Genomic DNA, 21,872 nt, shown 5'->3' on the forward strand with positions numbered 1-21,872 from the left:
TTATGGTTCTTAATTTGTTAGTTTCTGTTTCCAAAAAGTTAAAGTTACATATTAAGACATATTATTAGAGCTTTAGTGATGGTGTGCACTGATTTGGAATTAGTATAAAAGAAAATACAGATGAATATTTAATGATGCTCTACACAACATAGACATTACAGTTTGTGTGTCCCATGTTCATAATATTGGATTAATATGTAGGTATTTAATTTTTTAAAAGAGCTTTTGTGAAAGTAGAATTGACTTTTTCGAGTGTTTTCGAGTTATGAACAGGTGTGTGGTGTATAAATAACTTTAGTGACTTACTGAAGATATGTTAAGAAGTAAATCCAGTAAAATGTGTATGTGATAATAGTATTTTTTCTAACTCCTAAACTAAAAATCTGTCTGAAATAATTACAGTAATTTAGCTTTTTTTTTCCTGATTTCACATCTGCTATTTATGTGTGGAATCAGTCCAGCATTGCAGTGTGCTGTTAATTTTGGTTCAGTAGTAGCTCTCTTCTGCTAATTGTACAGCGGTATTTGCAGCTCCTCACTGTGGGCTGAATGTCGCCGTGATGCTTGGATGAGAGGATTAGTGGGACGTATGTGCTCCACGTAATTAGCACAGCACTGTTGTGGAATCACTGTAGTATACACTCTGTAGATTGACCCGAGGGCATCGCCACTGCCTGAGAATTAGATTTAAACTGAGTTTTGTCCTCTGAGTGGAGAGACACACTCTGCCTGTCTCTGCAGACTGGCATTGTTTTGTAATATGAGTACGTTGAAGTTATTACAAAGTATTCTGATAACATAGATTTTACTGAAAGTTGCATTCTTCACTGTATGTATTTACTCAAAATGTTTTTTTTCTTTGTCACTGATATGTGGCTCATCACAGTTGACCTGTTATTTGCTTTTGCTTGACTTGTTTAAGTCTAAATATCTATTGTCTCATGCAGTGAGACAAACCATTTACTGTACTACTCTGACGGGCTTCTTGTTGATCTTGTATTGCACTGGCTGTTCGCGCCACTCAGAAGTCGGGGAAAGCTGAGCATAGTCAGTTTAAGTTCCTTTGTGCTTACTAGAAAACACGCGCAGCCTGAGCGGCAGTGAATTGAGATGTGACTTCTTTCTGGTCCTAAATGTTCCATCAACACCCTCGCTTTCCTTAAGCCCTGGCATAGCCACTGCGATAAACTAACTAGGCTATCCAATTTCCCGTCATGAAATGAGAGCTTTTTAATGTATTTTTTAGAGAAGCAGAAAGAGAGTTAGCACAATGATGAATTAGATTTCAATTTATTTGACTTTATTCCCAGCTTGCTGCATTAGAGCCTGCAACACCCATCTCTAGGAGTCCGTCCGCTTGATTCTTATTAGGTTTCAGAAAACAAGGCGAGGGAATTGCATTAGTGTATCTTAAGTTAAAAGCTCTTTGCTCTTTGACCAAGTGTTTCATTGTTATTGGGTTAATCAGATTTTTGCTGTCTTCATGGAGATGCTATCACAGGCTAGAGGCAGTGGTGGGTAACCAAAGCAGCCGTGCACAGACACTATCCAGATGGGATCAGCTTACGGTAATTTGGTTTCAGAATACATTACCAGAAGAGGCTCCTGGCCGAGAATGGCCACCCCGCTATGAGCCAGGAGCTGGTGGCCTCTGTAGTGTAGCTGCAGCGTCCAGCCAACCCACCTGTCCCATTCCCACACTCCTCCATGCCATGGGCCTTTAGGAGGTGGTGGGATGTGTGCCTCTGTAAAGAAAACCTAATGTTTTTAAATTCAATTTGTCACTCAATTCTAAATACTTCTTCCTTGTACCAACAGGGCTTTGTTGTCCAATTCATTAGAGAGATTCCTGAGTCCACTGGCCACGCTGGAGCCCTCTCATTTCTGGTATCTAGTATCATTACTTTCACTGTAAATATGTCACTCAGCTCGAGGTGAGCGGGGGGAGGGTGGAGCATGTTGTCCCTCTTCAGGCCAAATGGGGATGCAGAGTATATTAACACTCTCTGGATGTTCACTATTCTGTAGCTCCAGAGGTATTTGGGTTCATACTTGTTAGAGCTTAGCCTTGCTTTTAAGGAGCTGCCACATCAAACTCCTCATTCACATGTCTGCCCCAACCTTGGGTGATTTATTCCCCCAGATAATTAATTGGGAAAAACAGAGGAAAGGAAAGACAGAAAAGCATGCAATTTTGTTTTGATATTATTAGTCAATATTGACAACATTTTTCATCATAACATGCTGTCTCTTAAGACCCCATCTGATGTTTGGCCTTTACACCTCTCTCTGATTAGCTACGATGCCTCTTTGGCTATTTCACAACATCCACCCGCACAAAAACCACCAACCATCACCGCACGCGTCCCTCCTGATTTCTCGTCCATGGTAACCTTGGACACCTCCACCGCAGTGTGAGAATCTGTTTAAAAATAACCAGGTCCATTAGTCTAGAAGGATAATGCTAGCCTACGTGGGCTCTCATGCCCTTGTGGCAGCAGAGTGCTATCACTGACACGGTGCGTCAGCACTTCTTCCTGTTGCTCCAACATTGAAGGGCTCCTCTTAATTTACACACACATGCACGCATGCACGTACGCATACACACACTCACAAACACACACAGCCCCATCTAGAACACAGAAGTTCAGAAAAATAACTCAAAGAGCTGTTAACATAGTAACACACTTGACAAAACACTGCGGTAGGGTGGAAAATTTGTGACAAGAAAACATGAAACTGAAAACAGTAAAAGTAAAGTTTTCTCATTTTGCAATGTTTCATACTGTCGTACCCATGAGTATTTGTGTAAAATTTTCCCAAAAATTTGTGACAACTCTGCCACTTTTTAAACCACTTTGTCCTAAATGTAATGGAGGAGAGAATCTAGGTCCATTAATTCACACTTTGTTAAAAAAAATGTGATGTAAGATGGGTAACTTTATGGGTGTTTATCAGTGAAGGCTATTGGTATTGAGCGGCCAGTTGTTTGAAGGTTATGTTTCGGAGCAGTAATTGAAATGCAAAATAACATTAGGATCGATGGTTAGCTTTGTTTATTTATGAAATCAATATTGAAACCGTCCGTCACAGTAGCAGCTCTGATTCCCACTGACAGCTTCACCAAGTCTTCTCTACATGGCCGGGGGTCCTTGCACCCATTACAGCTTTTAGACAAAGCACTTTTTTTCTCATCACTCTTTGGAAAGCTGTGATAAAATGTTTCAGGCTCATATATCCAAACACACAGTCCATAGTTTGAAGGAAAACTGTGTGGCATAGCATCATGAAATGTTGAAACTGTTAAATTAAAAAGACTGATGCAACGTGCACACATAGCAGTGTTATGGGTGTGTCTTCGAGAGAGAGTACTACTATCACTCATCCCCGATTTGCCCAAGGGAAGTAGATGTGACCAATAACCAGCCATTAACATGGCAGTGTGTGCATAAAGCCAGCCACCATAGGCCTAGTTTCACTGTGGTGAACAGGAATTTCTATTGACGTATTTGTGTCTCTTGACCCATGTCAAATATGCATTGCCATTATTACAGAAGTAACAGAAATGTTGCATTTCAAGTAACAGAAACACTAAAAACACTGCACACTACCTGTCTGAAAAATATGACATAATTAACAAATGTTTCGCAGTAAAAAAATATATTCAATAAATAATGCTACATCATTTAAAGGACCAGTGTGTAGAATTTAGTGGCATCTAGTGGTGAGGTTGCAGATTGCAACCAAATGAATACCCCCCTGCCCCTCCCCTTCCAAGTGTGTAGGAGAACCTATTGTGGCTGCAAAAACGCAAAAGACCCTCTCTAGAGCCAGTTATTGGTTTGTCTGTTCTGGGCTAGTGTAGAAGCATGGCGGGGCAACATGGCGGGGCAACATGGCGGGTTGCGTGGAAGAGAACCCGCTCCCTGTGTAGATATAAAGGGTTCATTCTAAGGTAATGAAAACACGATTCTTATTTTATGGTGATTATACACTAATTAAAGCATGCTTATGAATATTATATTCCATTTCTGCCAAGTCCGTTCCGCTAAATGCCACTAAATTCTACACACTGCACCTTTAAATGTTCTAGCTAATGCACACAGAATTGGAAGTGCTCTGCAAAGCAAGAACTTATATAATATTTAACATTATTTTAACTTTTTAGCCTGGTCTAGATAGCCCATTATTTAACTGCTTTCTGTAGGATGACGTTGCAGCAGTTTTAATCAGCCTTGTTCTTCTGACTTGTGTCCAGACTTCTTAATATCTGTTCAGCAATTTAAATAGTAAAAGTGAAATCAAATATAGTGTAATAATCACTCATTTGGGGTTACCTTTGTTTTTCTCATGTCTTATAAAAACTTAATTGCATATCTTTTTCACAACTTTACTCTTGTAATACAGTCATTTCATCTGATAACTGACAGATTTGTTAGTGTGTCTCTGCTTCTTGGCGTGCGTTGCTTGCTTGCTTGTCTGCCTTCAAATTATACGACTTTGTGCTTCTGTGTGTATTTGCTTGTTGGTCACAAAACATGTTCGCGTTAAAATGCTCCTTATGAGACCACCCCTACAGCGCTAAGTGCAATCGAATGAATACATTGAGTGGCTGGTTGTTGAACCTGCCACTTGGAGAGTCCCTCCCTCCCAGTACGTCCAGTGACACCAGACATGGTGCACGCTGAAATGTATGTTTAGATTGCCCCCTGAAGGAGACACATTAATTCAGGAAATATCCCCAAAGTTTAATTATTCCTGAATGGTGTGGTGGTGGACACTACCATATAAATCAGTTAAGCCCACCCGCCTTTTTATTACCAGCACTATTTATGGGAAATGTGTGGCAGCTGGTAGAGATGAGCCTGTAAAAAGCTAGAGGCTATTGCTATGACTGTCTGCCACTGTGGCAGACAGTCATAGCAATGGTGTTTTGAGCAACATCAATTCATTTTGGAGGTATTTAAATTGTGTGCTACAAAAATTTTAAATGTGAGAAATTCAGTTAAATTTTTAACATGATTAGCAGGCTGTATTATGCTTGTTATTTTAATCTTACCTATGTGCCATGATTACACACAAACATTGAGCCTGTACAAACATTTACACACCTGATTGTGTTTAAATTATCATGGACATCTGATAAACCTGCTAATTTTGGCCTGTTAATTTTGCCTTGTATATTTGTGTATGTGTGCGTGTGCTTGCATGTGTGTTTGTCTGTTTGTATTTGGCTCTTCTTCTGATGAAGAGGATAATTTATGGTGGAGGCAGGACAGGCTCTTTGTTTTAAGCAGGTAGAGTTCCCTCCTAAACAAGGACAGCCTATCAGAAGAAGATTAATGAAGTAATTTCATGCATGGCTCTATGCCTCCGTCCCCCTGTACGCACAGTCACTGTGTCTAAACCTGTGATTTACACTGGACTTTGTTAAATAGCCTTAACCCTTTATAATAATATTTCTTTCTGTTTGTGACACACACACACACACACACACACACACACACACACACACTCTGCAGAGAACACAACACAATCAGGAATACCCTTCACATTTCTGATGATATTAGTCAGTCTTTTGGATCTCTTTTCTCTTACGGTTTGTTCCAGGTCTTTAGACAGTGAACAGCAATGCATGACCTGCACTCATATTTTAAATATTTTTGCTCAAGTTTCCATCATTCATATTTTATAATCCCCCCCTCTTTATTTTATGTAAGGAACCCCACTGAGAGTACGTGAGAAGTGTGCTGTGATTGATATCTGCTGGCTTTCCACATAATTTATTGCAGTTAAACAAAACCTGACTTTAAAAAGGTTTTTGTAGCATAAAACAGATTTTTTTATGACTTTTTCCTACAGTATTACGCTGGACAGGTCAGTTAATATTGGCAAGTTAGTCTTTGAATCTTTTCATCTGGCTTTATTGATCGATAGATATTTACAGTAGCCTGTCTAAAGTATTACACATAAATGTATTCAAGGAAAATCACACTTTTTAAGCAGGGCAGGGTAACTTGTGAAGTGATATTGTCATTAAATGTCAATGATAGTATCATGATATGAGACATAATGTGATAATTTTCAAAAAGCAGGGACCAAACATTGGCTGTATTTATTTGTATTTATTAGAGTTTTATAGACAAACAAGATTAAACACTATGTAACTTGTGTCTTTTTAGCGCCATAAAGTGCCATAAAGCACAACTGTTTTAAAGTTGAAGCATGTGTAGAAAAGAAAGGATCTTCCAGTATTGTAAGAGAATATATTGGCACCAGCACATCAGTAATATATCACACAACAGTGGATTGTTTCTGATGTCAGTAACTACACCAGTTTCCTTGTGACTAGCTTGGGTAGAGACTTTTAATACACAAAACACGGATAGTCAGAAACAGTTTTTAAGGGTCGTTTTTGCCAGTAGTGGACTATAAGTACTTTTTCTAGTTATGATGAGCCATTGTAAATTCGTGTTGTTAAATTATACCATGACCATACCTCATAATGGATGTAATGGAAACTAATCTTTTCTAATGAAAAGGCAGAATTAGAAATTTGATCCCAAATGTACGGCACGGCGGAGTAGTCTTATCACTGAACTTCTTTTTTACATACAGTATGATGAGCTGTCCAATTCTGCAGGGAGCTTCCCCACTGGGTCTGCATACAAGATTGTTAACTCTTTGCTCTCTAGAATGGGAAGTTTAGACAATCGAACACACTCTCACATCCCCCCACTGACAGTGGCTCTATCACAAGCCATTTGCCTCCCTCAACATTCTGAACTCAGCCCCTTATAAGAACTAGATCTGCCCAGTGCGGCCCAGACAGTTTACGTCAGACAAACAGCAGCGCCTGTATCACAAGAGGCCCTCTCTTTCCTGCCAGCAGCATCTCCAGAACAGGAAGGAGCGGGAGGGGGGGATCAATAGATGTGATCTGCTTTTTGGCCAGCGCTATCTTGTGGTGCCGCTGGAGCATGGGGCTCATGTTGTCGTAGTGGAGTGAGCTCATGGCTTTATAAAGACTACAGTGACATCGCTGTGGAGCAGCTAAATATAATCCTCTGCTGGAGACTGAAAAACTTAATTGCATAGGCCACAGAGCAGCATGGTCCCCCCAGTGGTAACCGTGCACTAGCCCCTAGCCTACAGACTATTGATCCGGGGCCCTTGCTCTCCATCGGTACGACAAACACCTCTCTCTCTCTGTCTCTTCTCTCTCTTCCACTCATGTATCGCTTTCTTTGTCTTTCCCTTTTTTCCTGTTTTTCTGTCTCCTCGACTTCCCTTTTGTTTGCCTCCATAGATTTGCACATCATAAATCTCTGTCAGCTTCTCGTGAGTGTCTGGCATATCCGTTAATAAAGAGGCCCCTCCCCTCCCTTCAGGTCCACCCCCTCTGCTCTCTCCTCTCTCTGCCAGAGCAGGACTAATGAATGAGAAACTCCAAAATTAGGGGCCTCTCCCTCATAGATTAGAATGGGTCCCTATGGAGTGCCGGGCTTGCCTCCAACCAAACCACAGCCATCAACCCCCCTCCCTGCCATATTTCCATCTTTCATATTCTGTCTGCAACGCAAACACACACTCAGACTTATGAGCACATGAGCCCATGCAGCACTGGTACAGACACACACTCCTGCACATTGCCCCTAGAGTACTTTAGCCCCATATTCCCTTGATGGTCATTAACCTGGAACCAGTTAGACAGAGAGGCGTCCTCCATATTTCAGCTAAGTGTGTTTTGGAATCTCCATTCCCTTCCTTTCTCCCAAGGGCCACCCCAACCCCTCCTAGAGCCCCAGTCCTTTTTCATTTACATTTTCCCCTGCGAGAACACACACCGAGCACCCTTGGTGGCATACAAGCTTCTGTATGTATTTCAGGGACTTTAGTTGGGCCATAAAGATTTTCAGCACAGTCTCCGCTCTGCCAAAAATGAGTCCCTGGCTGTGTGTCGAAGCGGTAAAAGGTGGCAGTGGCCCCTGGAGGAGAGGTCAGTGTGGCAGCTGCCAGTGGGTTCTGGCTGTGGCGGAGAGGCTGAGCTGGGCTGAGAGGAGGTCTGTCAGGAGCTAATTGAGTTCGTCCTACCCGCGCTGACTCTGGGGCCAGTGGCTTATCAGGCCACATCGCCTGGGGCCCTCCAGACAGATCTGCCCCTACTGGGGCATCTGATATCACCATCACCCTGCCTGCAGATGTCAACCCCCACCTCCACCACGCACCCTTTCCCATCCTTACTCAGTCTATTCAGGTAGCAGGGATGTGACACTCTGGGATGAGGTTAGTAAATGTTATAAAATGGTGTTTTTGGCATCTGGTGGCCTTGAGAGTGAAAAGGACATCAGGAATTTACTCACTGTTTGAGTTGAGCCTCTAGCACAGGTTTGTCCTGTATGCTTGTGATTTAAACATGAAACAGGAAAAGAGCTGTAGTCACCCAGAGAACAGCGGAGGACGTCAGGATCCTCCTGAAGTGAGCAGGAAGCTCACAGCAGGAATACTTACAAATTGGCTCAATTATATCCTGAATGTTCTGCGTTCTCACCACCGTGTCATCCAGTGTTCAGAGTTTCGCTTGCAGGCGAGGGAAGTGTTGAGACGTAGGGGAGAGTGCTCCTCAGTTCTCCTCTCAGAAGTCGAGGAACAGTGAGTGTGAGATGAGCTGCCAGATCATTAGGCCAGCTAATCCTGGTCACAGCAGCACCAGTGGAATGATATTAGGGATCTGAAATGCTGTTAGGAGGGCCAGGTGGAATCAGATTAAAACCAAACTGCGCAGTGTGCGTTTGCGGGCCCATAACCCACTACTCAGCATGAATTTTGATCGGTACAAAGGGAACAAAAGGAGGAGGAACAGAGAGAGAAAAAGAGAGAGGGAGAGATACTGTATCTTAGACAAGCTCTGCTCCTTTGGGCAGCCAGGCAGCAGAATTTGAAATGCTCTTACCTTGAGGAAGGAAATAAGACAGAACTATAGATTTTACAGCATCAAGTCTCAGTTAGTTCAGCAGACCCTTTCCTGTCAGCAATGTCTGTGTAGCACACAAGCTAATTAGCACCTGCCCCACATATTGAATTATTTATCAGGACTATTGCTGCTGTCAAACTATTTAATGTTCATAATTCATTTTCCCATACAATGGTATTTATAGATTTAAATTGGACCTGTCCCATTAGAGATTACGAATATTTATAGAAATGTTTTAGACTATTTGATTAATACGCCAGGTTCAAGTGGTTAGTATTCCCTCAGTATCATTAATCAATATATGCAGGCTTGTTAAAAACATAAGCATAGCAGTGGTATAATGTGTCATAGCCGAATGAGTTAAGGGGATTCTAGCCAGCACATTTATAATAAATGACCACATTGAGCTGGAGGGGAAACAGTTAAGACACTTATGCAATTATGCTAAGTGTCACCCTGAAGCTGGCCTTTGAACCAGGGTTAAGCTTACTCTGAATTTGTGAAATAAAAGCTAAATGGAGCCATCTTGTGCTCCTGCGTTTTAATATATAGCCTTTAATAAGCCAAGTGCAGGTGCCCTATCGCACAGGTGCACATATCCATCTGAAACAGAGAACATAAAGCAGATGAACACAGAGCCGTGCATTAATTTATGGGGATGCAATCTGCATTCATTATCAAGAGCGGCAAGTTCTATTTTAGAAAGGCATGAAATGGATTCGCTTTTTCAATTTCTGTCTGCAAGGACATTTAAGAGTACTAGCGGATAATTTTTAAAACAGCAAATCTAAATAACCTCCCACAATGCCACCACTAATATTAAAAGTTATTTTGCATTTTTTAACTTAAGAGTAACTGAAATAAAAACTTTGATTTGGACAGCATTTTCTGTAAGAAAATGGTAGTTGTGTATAAGTTTTATATAGTATAGGCTTTATATTACAAGAAGAATTCCAGGAGTCTTCAGCTAAAGGGCTTATTCCACAAGGTCAACGGTTTTAACAGGGGGCATTTTTTATTATTTATTTTAGCAGTTAACCTTTTTGTGAATTTCCAGAAGTGGTAGTCACCTGGAGCTCCGATGAATATACATGACAGCAGGGAGGGAAACCCGGGAATGAGATTTAATTTGACACGCTGACCCCCATCTCCACGGGCCCAGGAAGCCAGGGTGAGAAAATAAGGTTGACCCACTGACCCCTGGGCCTGAACCCCTCCGTCACCCACCCTCACAATTAAATCAGCCTCAGAGAACAAGAGGCAGTCCGGCCCACCGATAGGGGACAAAGCGGAGGCCTCTCGTTTCCTGTTTCCTCTGAAGCACTCTGAGACGGACAGCTATCGTCCAATCAGGCAGATAGAGCCCAGTGGGGAACATCCCCCTCTCCCAGTGCTGATGGTAAACTGACATGTCAAATATGTAAACATTACCATTAGTTGGCAATATGCTAATGGGACTAATGTGCTAAGGCACAACTTTGCTGCTGCCTAGCTGCCACTCACTAAGAATCCCTGTGTCTGAATTTGCATAAGCCATGCAAGGCTCAATTTTGTTAATGCAGGCAAGTGCAGGTGACCTTTCACCCCCTCCATGGTACCTAATGCAAAGGGGGTGGGGTGGGTGATTGTAAGTGTGTGACCTTGCCTTGACCCTAAGAGGTCACTAAATCTACACAGCATCCCCGATACATTGAGTTATCCATCTCCTCTACCAGTCCACCTCTTCGGTTTACTCTATTTGCTGACAGAAAAATGAGTTAAGCATGTCCTGGCTAAGTTTTTTCCCCCGTTGTTCTTCCAGTGCAATTTCAAGTTAAAGGTTATAGAGCAGGACTGAAATAGATTTATATTGGCAAGGAAGGCTTCAGAGTGCATTTTGTGGCCACAGCCAAAAGGCTGCACTTTAGTCTGCACACGTTACAGCATCAGATTTCATGTACTCCAAAATACAGTTATTAGGCAGACAGTGAAAAAGTCAATATCTTGCCATCATGTTTCCTTTTGGTTGACTGCTGACTCAAAGAGACAAGCCAAGGTCCACTCTGCTCTCTAAACTATGGAGATGCCCCCGACTTGATGTGCTGTGTGTGTGTGTGTGTGTGCGCACTTGTGTGTTAAGTTATTTGAGTGCTTTCTCTCCCTCTTTCTTTCCCTCTCATTCTCTGTCGCTTTCCTTTCTCTCTCTCTCTATGTCTGTATGTTTGTTTTGTGCGTGCAGCTGTGTGAGGACATGTGCGTTGTGATTTGTGTATTTGTACAATGAAGCTCTTTGCAGCTGCCGTAGTGTGTAGCTAATGAGCACTTCCCTCTGGTTCACTGGCTTAAGGTTAGGACACATAATGGTGAAGAGAACAGAAAATTGGAAAGACTATGAAAAAAGACACATCAGTAGCAGATAAACGTAGAAATTGTGCATTTTATCTTCATAATAAACACATCTTTTTCACTGTAAAAGCACTCTTCTACTCTTGCAATTGAACTGTGTAGTCAAATATTCACAGTATGTAAAGGCTCATCTTCATCTAAATTCAGTAACTCCAGAAAATTTAACATAATATCTAGTTTAGAGCAAATATAATTTGTGTTGTAATTGTCATGAATTGTGACATAATCAGTATATATTGTACTCTATGTCAATAAAATATTTTGCTGTTAATACTTTTCTGTTACTCCACTATTTGATTTGATTTATTTCTGCCCTTTGAAAACTTCTGTAAATCACCTTCCTCTTCTCTTCCTCCCTTTCCCATCAACCCTCCCCTTCCATGTCCAAACCTCCTCCAGGCTGCTGAATAGAATGGCCGCTGATGACCGGCACCTACCCTCCAGTTGTGGGTCTTACATCAAGACGGAGCCTTCCAGTCCCTCCTCGGTCATTGACACGGTCAGCCACCACAGCCCCAGTGGCAACTCAGACGCCAGTGGTGGCTATGTCAACACCATGAACAGCCACTCCAACGGCCTGGACTCTCCACCTATGTTCACCCCGAGTGGGCTCGGTGCTGGCACCTGCCGCAAGCGCTATGACGACTGCTCCAGCACCATCATGGAGGACTCGTCCATAAAGTGCGAATACATGTTGAACTCCCTCCCCAAGAGGCTGTGCCTGGTCTGTGGAGATATAGCCTCGGGGTATCACTATGGGGTGGCCTCTTGTGAGGCCTGCAAAGCCTTTTTTAAAAGGACAATACAAGGTATTTTTCTCCTCTCACCCTTCCCCCAACAAACACTTGAACACACTCTATACAAGTTATTTCATCTCATGTTGTCACATCACAAGACACAAAAATACTCTCCATACAAGGCGCATCTGGCCTCACAACAACGCTGAAACATACTCAGTCCTAGCGATTCACTACGTAAAAAATCACTAGTGTGTGGAACCTCTAGAGACCAGCAACCTCTATAAAAACCTTTGCTTTTGATTTTATAAAGCTTACAGTATCCCATCAATGTACAACTATATAGGAGCAAATTAAAAACAAACACAGTGTTCACTGATGTACTGATTCCTAAATAACTGATTTTACTGGCTTTAAAAAATGAAAACAGTTCCACCAGAAGAATATTGAGGAATATTATTGAGTATGATGACACCATCTGTCATGGTTGGTGGTGTAAGGTGGACATGACATCATCACTCAGAGGTCAGATTCGGTGGAGTGTAGGGGCTGTTTGCCCAGATGTCTTGGGGGGCTCAGAGAACAAGCTTTATTATTCCTATCCTGTTTTGTGTTTGTGTGTGTGCGTGTGTGTATGTGTGTCTGGAGACCACGGTGCGATTGGCTATCTGCAAGGCATGATGTATCACAGCTTCTCATTAGAGAGGCAATGAAAGGCCCCCCACTGTGAAACTGTGCGCTTTGCTCCAGATTAATCAAGAAGACGGAGATATTGTTGAGCCTGGAAAAAAAATCTGCACAACAGGCACAGCTGCCCAGGTCTAAGCCCTGTCGGCTTAGTGGTGGAATACATGCAATGGGAAAAACTAGATAAAATAGGTAAAATGAGCCAAAGGGTTCGGGTATGGAGAAATGAAATGATTAGGTACAGAAGAAAAAATAGGAATTTGATATTAAAGATAAGTGAGTCTGACATCTTTTATCCATTGCTTTCAGTAAATGTTCATCAACAAATGATTGCAGGCATTATATGGAGAACAGGCTGTCTGTCTTGATGCTGGGTGTTGATTTTGGACCTTACAGCCCTATCAGCTTTAGACAGTCTATGTACCTTTTGCAGGCAAACAAAAGCATTAGGCCAAATCCTCCTGTTTACCCATGCTGCCATCAGCAATCCTGTCTATTGACAAAAGATGAACATTTTCTCTCAAGTAACATAACTGGGCTTTTGTCCCCTCACTAAAAGAACACTGACGGCAACACAATGGAACAGAAAAGAGGCATCGGGGAAGAAAGAGACGTCTTAAGTGGAGCAATGGCCCAAACAATTAAGAGGAAGGTACATGGAGAAAAAAAATGAAAGCTCCTCTTTTTTCCCCCCTCACTTTGCATTGTCGATTTGAAATCCCTCTCTTTCTCTTCTTGGAGGGCTGCCTGTAATGGAGCTAATCTGCCGTCGTTTGTCCGAGCCACAGGAGTTTTGTCAATAACAATCAGCGTTTGGAAAGTGTAATTAAGGCCGAGGCTTTTCATTAGGAAGAAGGGAGGGGGCCGTCTCCAGGGACGGGCATGCCAATTAGAAACTCAGGCACGCGTCGCCGGGTAATTTCAGGGAAAGAAGGGGAAAAAAACCCAGGACTTCTTTAGATTGGAGAGGGACCCTGCTGCTCTTTCAGAGGAGAGGAGGAGAGGCTTAATGGCATAATAATCAGACAGGGGTCCCAGGCAGAGAAGGCTGGAGAACGCAGGGACTTTTTGGGGGAGGTGAAATCCCTCCGAAATGATAAAAGAAACACATGCAGGATTGCTGGAGGAAAATGGAGGCAGTAAATAGTGGGATGTAGAGCCCTTGAAAGAATGAGAAGGTGCCGTTGATGAGAACTTATTAATTAAAGGAATAACGAGGCAGTCAAGGGTGAAGTGTGAGACGGCCCTCTCTAATGAGAAGAAAACAAAGGAGCTGTCTTTTCCAGTCCTTTATCACATTGTTCTATAGCACTTCGGGCAAACAACATGCTAAGTTAATGTTAACCATGTACATGACAGTTTCTTTATCACCTTGTGCTCACCTTGTGTAACTGTGTATTTCCTTGTGATACTACAGCTAATTCTTCATAGATAATTACTATTTATTTTTTAAGATATTAAAATATAGGCTTTTAGTTTTTTAAAATTAAAATCATTTTAGTCAACTGAGAGATTTATTCTCTGAGTAATCTTTGTTTTCCTTGCATCCGCTTCACTCTCCCCTCTGGCCTGCACTTCTTCAGCTGATGCCCCTACCTTTTCAACAAAAGTGGATGGAAAATCCATCTTCTGTCACCTATTCATCCAGCGAAAAGCCCCTTGAACTCTTACGTGGAGATAGTTACATTAGTCAAGACCAGGCCCAAATTAATGTCAACCTGGATCTCCATCCATCGCAGAAATACCCCTGTTCTCATTGCTCCCTAATCATACCCCTATCCCTGCACCTCACGTGCCCCACCAATCAAAAACATAAATCTCTTATTGAATCGTGTTTTCTTCCCATTTTGAACCCAAGTGTAAAATTGCTTGAAAACCAACTGAACTCAGTGGCCCTCTTTTATATGAAGTAATAGACCTTGACAGTAAGCCTGTAAAAGTCAGTTTAGATTTTGATGAGAAATACCTGCCATTTTACTGTAATTTACTTACAAGACCTGACTTTCCCCTCTGTGCCCTGGCATGGGTCCTGAAAAGCCATAAAATAGATTGAGACAGATACTTATCAAGAGAAGAAGGAGGGAAATCTTTTTCTTCTCCCTTCACTCTGTAATGTTATTGGTAACCATACCATAACCTCTCTAAAGACAGATATACCCGAGCATGGCCCTCGGGTTAAAGGGGTTCCCGCCAGTATGCTTCATTTCTGAAAGTGAAACCCTCCATACTATTCTCTAAAAGCCAGTACCACTGGACCTCATTTATGAATGACAAGGTTGTTGTAAAGCATTTGATAAATGGGTCCCATACAATGCGACATTTGAATCTACTGTAACCAGAAATCCTCATTTAAAGCAGTAACTTTATTTAACTACTGTTCAAGGACTGCATTTTTACAGTAAATTGGAAGACTATAATTTTTTAAATCCATTCATCCATCTGTTTTCAATACCCACGACCTTGTTCAGAGTCATTGCGTCAGTTGCGTCATGTTCATTTCACTTTATTTTACTTCAGCAGTCAGTTTAATTATATTCAAGTAGAAATACTTACGTATGCATAAATATAAAAAGCTAAAAAACAAAACAAAACACAACTCACTACAGCAGTTACATTATAATGTTTATTCTGTTCACAAAAAAGTGCAAAAACTGTTCAATACATAAATCTGAATATCTATAATAACATATTTGTTGAACAATAACATTAAAAACCCAATCTGTTAGTTGTTGTATTGTTTACATTTGTTAAATTTTAATTTAAATTATTTGTTAACCGACTGTAATTTAAATTATAGGATTGTTACTGCTGTGTCCAGTCACATTACTGATGGAAAACATTATCAGATATTTCAAACTTAGACGTGGCTCTTCTCTGGTGTCGGTATGTATGATAAAATACCAGTAAGCAATTTGGGAGTCATAGCATGTTCCACAAGCTACCCTTTTGTTTACATTTGGATCATGGATTGTTCCCAAAATATTAACATATCTTGGGTATTTTTCTCCTTTTACTGCTGTCTACTGTATGACTTAATAAAAACAATAAACCAAGAGAGGCCACAGCTTATTGTCATTGTAGATCAGCTAAGAGGTATTAGACATGTTATGAATTGGGACTTACTGTATGTATACTGATACTGAAACAGTCCCTCTCCTAAATATAAACCAAATATAGAGATGAAATTAGTTAATCCACCCCTCTCTCTTCATTGAGCTGGGAGAAGCCCCCTTTGACAGAACATCAGACACACAGAGGGCTTGACAGGACAGGTGGACACAGTAGCACAGACATGTGGGAGCGTATGTTTGTTTTTGTTTCAGGAGTGTGTGATATCAAAGGGCTAACTGTCTTAGTAAACCGCCAGGTGTGGTTTGTGCACGTGTCCCTGGCACCCCTGAGAAAGGGAAGGGGGAGGAGGGGGAGGGAGGGGGTAGAGAGAAAAATACCCCCAAAAAAACAAAGTGTCCTCAGGGACACACAGGGTCAACTGTGACGCGTCGGTCTTGCAGGCAAACCCATGGTGTAGTATGCACATGTGGTTTGCTGTTTTTTTTGAATGATAATATGAAATGAATATTAGAAGATACAATGTAAATAAAGTGTGAAGTAAAGAATTTTTATATTTGCAAATAAAAACCATGTCGTTATTTATTAATTTAGTGGTTTACGTCCCAGTAAATAGCTGATTGGTTAGTGTATAATGGGAACACAAACCAAGAAAACCTCCATGAATTGATTCCAGCACTGGGTGGCACTGATTGCCTCCTCCTAGCGTATGGGAAATGGATAGGATTATTATGGTCTGGTTCTGCTATGACAACAGAGAAAACAGACAGAGGAAAGACAATCAGAGCTCATCAGCCGCTTCCCTCACACCTTTATTTACCCCAATCCCAAAGAGATGAGGAGAATTAGCATAATGATTTCTAACCCAGATATAAGGAGGAATTTCTAATTATTTATAACATCTTGGGACCCTCCTCTTGATCTGTCCAATAATGTTAACATAATTGCATAAGTTGTCAAAGGGTGTTGGAGGGCTAGTGGAGGAACGCCAGTGGAATATTACACAGCTTTCTGTTTCTCTGTGCAGAAATATGGAGTGAGGGTCAGAGCTGTGGAGCAGCTACAGCATGTTGGGATGCAATCCTACGTATTTATATGTGGATATTGTCTTTCCGTTAACACACTTGCTGTATAAAGGAAAGATACTGAACTGTATGTGTGTATTTTGTAGTTTCAGGAGATAGCATATTCACATATTATGTTCTTACATGTATTTTAATGGATGAGGGAAAAATTTTGAGGTAATTATGATGATTAAATTAGATTTTTTCATTACTCAACAATCTATTTTTGTACTATACTGACAAAGACATAAATCTCAGGTTAAAAGAAAAGTTTAGAAAAATACCAATGTCAAAAGCTTTAAGGCTGAAAGCCCATTCAACATGAGAATAATTCAAATTCCTAGGCTGAAGCAACCATTATATCGAAACCCTTTATTGAAAACCCCTGAATACAGTAAAATGTAGGGAATCAGACAGAAGCGGAGGAATTGCCTCACATATCCTGCCCTTTCTATCGCTAATGTTAGAGTAGAGCAGAACCAGCTCTTATATTGTGTAGCAATGAAACTCTTTTTCATTGCTCCGTCCTGGAATCAGATGCTGCAGTTGAATAATGCATAAGGCCTCTTGCCTGTACACTATGTAAATAGTCAACAATGGCAACAGTGGTAACAACAGGTTTGGGTCTGCTGGAGTATTATGTAAAGTGGTCAGGGGCAGCGTGTCTGGCTCTCTAGCCTGCTATTGAGGCGGTGGCAGGCCCCTCTGAGCGCAGGGGGACATGGCCTGCGCCCGGGGCCCGGAGGGGACATGCACAGAATTAATGAGGCCAATTTAGTGTTGGACCAGCGTGGCGTCTACTGATGGGTCCTGAAGGACTATCGTAGCTTTACCTCCACCCCCCTTCTCCACCCCTTACCTCTTACCCTAGCGTCTCCCCTTCTTTGGACCCCAGTGCTGGAAGGCACCTTTTAGCTGGAGGACACCTGAGCCACCTGCGCACATCAAATGGATTCCATAGGAATCCGTATGATTAACAAGTGCCCATGCCTAGATGGCAAAATATGATTTATTATAGACCATCTAATAGTGCAGAGAGTACGCACTGGTGTTTCTTACAGCAGTAGTAGCACCCAATTTACCATTGGTTCTCTTTTAGTGCAGAGTGAAACCACTTCATATTGTACCCAAGATTTGAATATTTCCAAACAGTTAAAGTCAGATGGTAATGTATTGGCCTTTGAGTAACTATGGGTTTGTTGGCGCTAACCTGTTCTTCTTATTCTTTTTCTCAGGTAACATAGAATACAGCTGTCCCGCTACAAATGAGTGTGAGATCACAAAACGGAGACGCAAATCATGTCAGGCTTGTCGCTTCATGAAATGCCTCAAAGTGGGGATGCTCAAAGAAGGTAAGAAGAGTAAGAACATTTTTATTTATTCTTGCACCCACAGATACACATACAGTACTGCACCTTTCATACAACAACTTTCATACAACATTCACACAAACAAAGCAACTTCCCTTCATTTGATAGGTCAGCTGCTAGTGGAATATCACAAGATAGTTGTTTCGCTGAATCCCACACGGCTTCAACAATGAGTAACACAGTATTTGCCTTCTACTAGCCCAGAGTTAGAGATGCAGGCTGGCCTAGACAACAGTTGCCAGCCCCCCTGCCACCCCCCTCCACCTACACAGCAGTAAATAATGTGCAGTTGAGCTGGGGACAGAAATATGCTGAATAGGTTGATCCCGCCGTCTGAGTAATAGAAATGTAACAGTATTCCGCCTGGAAAGGCTCAGGCCGGGTCCCTGAGCACACACTCGGCACAGTCTCAGCTCTCCCTGGCATATTGATCCACTAAATGTTTTCCGAACATCTCAGCTCTCTTCCTGTGGATGGTTTTTTAAAGTCACGCCAGCAGGGAATTCAGTGACAATTAAACATGCTTCCGATGGATTTGTCTGGCTGGGTTTCTCCCCCCTCCCTGCCCACTGAGCCCGCTGAGACCCTGAGTCTTGGCCACTCTTCTGGGGGAGGCACCTATCCGTTCTCCCTTACCCCAATGCATTAGTGGATGCATTCTCACCTGCCTCTCTCTTCCTCTCTCTCTCTCTTTCTCACTTGTTGGTTGCTCCAAAAAGGCCAGACAAATGAATAATGAAAGATATGTGGCTTGGGGTGTAGTGGCGGTGTTATATTTATTCAAGCCTCCTCTGAGAGCAACCGAGGTACTCTGAAACATATTATTGTTTTTTATTCTTTTTGTATTTTATTTTGCTTTCCTCAAACACTGATGAGTGTGTGTCAGGTATCACTTATGTTGTGCAAAGTATGATTGTCCCTCACGGTTATACAGTGCTATGAATACCTGGCCTGATAGAAGGCCTAATAAATGAAGTTTTGTAAAATCTTCCACTTTTAAGTTCTTTGTCAAACTGCAGTATATATGTTCCGACATTATTCCTCCCATTATTCATTGAAGAGTGGGATTTATAGATGCATATATATTCAGCCGCCACCTGAAGCCAGAGTCATAACCCATATGGATCTCCAAAGAGTAACCGAATCCCCTGGACTGCATGCAGCCAGATAAAGCCTCAGTGCCAGAAAGACAGAGTAATCGCATTACTATCTGATGAAAAATTTATGCCAATATATCATCTTGGAGAGTAGGAGACTACAAAAATATGTAGTCGTGGCTATAAATGAATGACCAGTGTCAGGTCAGAGTAAAAAGAGTGTAAAACTCAAATATGCAGACTTCGGCTAAGCCCTAGGTTCTAATGCACACTTCTGTGTATTCAGCACATTACCAGAATAAGAAATGACCCTCCTCTTTCACATAGCGGCTGTCATCGTCCTGCAACTATTGTCACAGACTGAAGTCTTGCGCAGTTGTTGTCGTAGATCCCCCTCAAATAGCTGATATCTATCTCAGTCAAAATCATTAAATACATTTGTCACGATTAACGGAGAGATGTCAAATTCATTTTTGCGTAAGCTTTGCTTTGAGGCCTGGCACTTTAAAGGGTCACCAAGACGAAATGGAAATAGAGACACATGGTCAGTGTTCACTGTAAGCTCTATGAAGCCGTCAGCTCAACGCCATGCTCAGGCCCAGAGTGTGGAGATGGCCTCCGCTCATGTGACTCAGGTTGCCACTTACTTTCATTACTGCAGAAAGGTCACATTGTGTCTCAGTGGAAAATCACCTAATTATAACTTTACAGCTCCAACAAAGTACAGTACTGCCCCCCAACTGTCTGAGGATGAAACAGAAGTTTAAATCTGTCACTGTCTCTGAAATAATAACAGTATCAGACAACTTCTGAGGAAATCAATTTGGATTTCATTTTTATTCATACTCTCAAAAGGAAAGTCCACATAATATCAGTCACACTAAGGCTTCAGTCAGCTAGTTCATATCTCAAGGTGTAGTAATAGGTGTAAGGAAAATGGTCTTCGAAGATCAGCAGTCTGATTACAGGAGACCTACCTAAACCCTGTGTTGAGTTGAGTCGCTGTACTTTCCCTTGACTGTATAAAGGAGGAAGTGATCAATAGAAGAATCAAATGTCAGGGGCAACAGGTTTTTCCTCTGATCAATGGAAACGGATCAGAGCTTAGAGCAAGAGACAAGACAAGATACTATTGAGAGATTACACTGACATCATTCAGTGGCAGTTGATCTCTGCTCTGACTTCCTTTCTCCCTCACTCACTCACACACAGATGCCTCCACATACACGGATGCACACATACACAAGTGCAGAAAACATATTTTTTTTATCTACACATCTGCAGCGTTGACCAAAGACAATACCTTTTTTGTTCCACTGTCCTTGCGGTGCTGGTGTGTAAAGGTCGAAAGTATCTTGTCTTATTGTAAGAGAACATGGTGACAGCCATGAACATTTGCTGAACAAAGGAGCAGAGAGTGTCTGTGCTGATATACAATACACCTCTCATTGTTTAGCAGACTGGCATGCAAAGAACAACCACATCCCACAATAGCCCCGTCATCGTCACATACACAACATACAGAACATACACACAAACCACACGACACTCACATGTATAGTCCCTGAAATACTAGACATGTAAGACAAATACTGTCTGCCTCCAAGATGTAGTAATGGTTAAGCTTAAAATACGTAGTAAAGAAGCTTTTGCTTTCGCCGCAAAGCTCACTTTTGAGTTTTAACAATACTGTAATTTAGAGCAATCTTAATTGTAGTGTAAGTACCATTTAGTGTTTTCAATTAGCAGTATGAGGAGGGATGTCAGCTCACCAGGGATTTTGTAGCTAACCTGTAAATGGAGTATGTGACGAGGGTGTCAGTATGGCAGCCCCTGGGGTCAAAAGATGGGGAGGGGGCAATGCGTGACAATTTTTCCGCTACCCTCGCTCATCACCACTCGTGATTAAAAATGCTGCAACACACTTACAAGCATGCAAAGCTGGCAACAGGGGCCCTTTGAAATAGTGCTGACGGCAGTTTAGTGGGGCGGCTTCCTTGAAAGGCAAGGTTCACCATGCCTTGCCATGTGGCCTTCTGATTTTCCCAGCTAAAATAGGGTCCGCCTAAGCCCCCCTTGGCATTGCCAACCATCCCAGACATCCTGACACTTTCCCCAGGGAGAGACACCCAGAACAGGTGAGAGACTCAAAATAAGGGCCCCTGCCATGGCCGTCCACACAAAGTGAGTGAAGACAGGCCCTTTTGTAGGAGTGTGTTCGGAAGGGGATTATTATTGTTTTTGGAGAGAAAGAAGAGCCCTAAGTCAGCTGGCCCCAGCCCCCACCCGGAGGCCTGCGCTAATCCGTGCACAAATGCCAGCCGCCTTGGCCAAAAGCCCTATCCCCCAGCACCCTGCTTTGAAGAGATGATACCCGAGCTCACCCGCTGCTAGCCCCGCTGCATGGTGTAGTGGGCCATAAAACAGTGAGATGACTTTGGATGAGGTGGTACTCAACTCTCTTCGCACATTTATAACACACCTACTGT

At 42.1% G+C, this 21,872-nt stretch overlaps 1 protein-coding gene across 7 annotated transcripts in view; it reads left to right on the forward strand.

Moving 5' to 3' along the window:
• esrrb (estrogen-related receptor beta) overlaps window positions 1–21,872 on the forward strand; it is a 45,000-nt gene that overhangs the window by 6,110 nt on the left and 17,018 nt on the right. For 3 of the 7 annotated variants that reach the window (XM_042389322.1, XM_042389320.1, XM_042389318.1), the window contains 3 exons: window positions 1,819–1,887; window positions 11,759–12,168; window positions 18,152–18,277. In XM_042389322.1, coding sequence (XP_042245256.1) covers window positions 11,772–12,168; window positions 18,152–18,277 — 523 coding nt within the window. In that variant the 5' untranslated portion in view covers window positions 1,819–1,887; window positions 11,759–11,771. Of the gene's footprint in view, window positions 1–1,818; window positions 1,888–5,251; window positions 5,298–11,758; window positions 12,169–18,151; window positions 18,278–21,872 lie in introns of all 7 variants that reach the window. The other 4 variants (XM_042389324.1, XM_042389321.1, XM_042389323.1 and 1 more) reach the window with 3 other exon arrangements.

This window comes from Thunnus maccoyii, chromosome 16 (genome assembly GCF_910596095.1).
Source record: "Thunnus maccoyii chromosome 16, fThuMac1.1, whole genome shotgun sequence".
Taxonomy (NCBI): Eukaryota; Metazoa; Chordata; class Actinopteri; order Scombriformes; family Scombridae; genus Thunnus; species Thunnus maccoyii.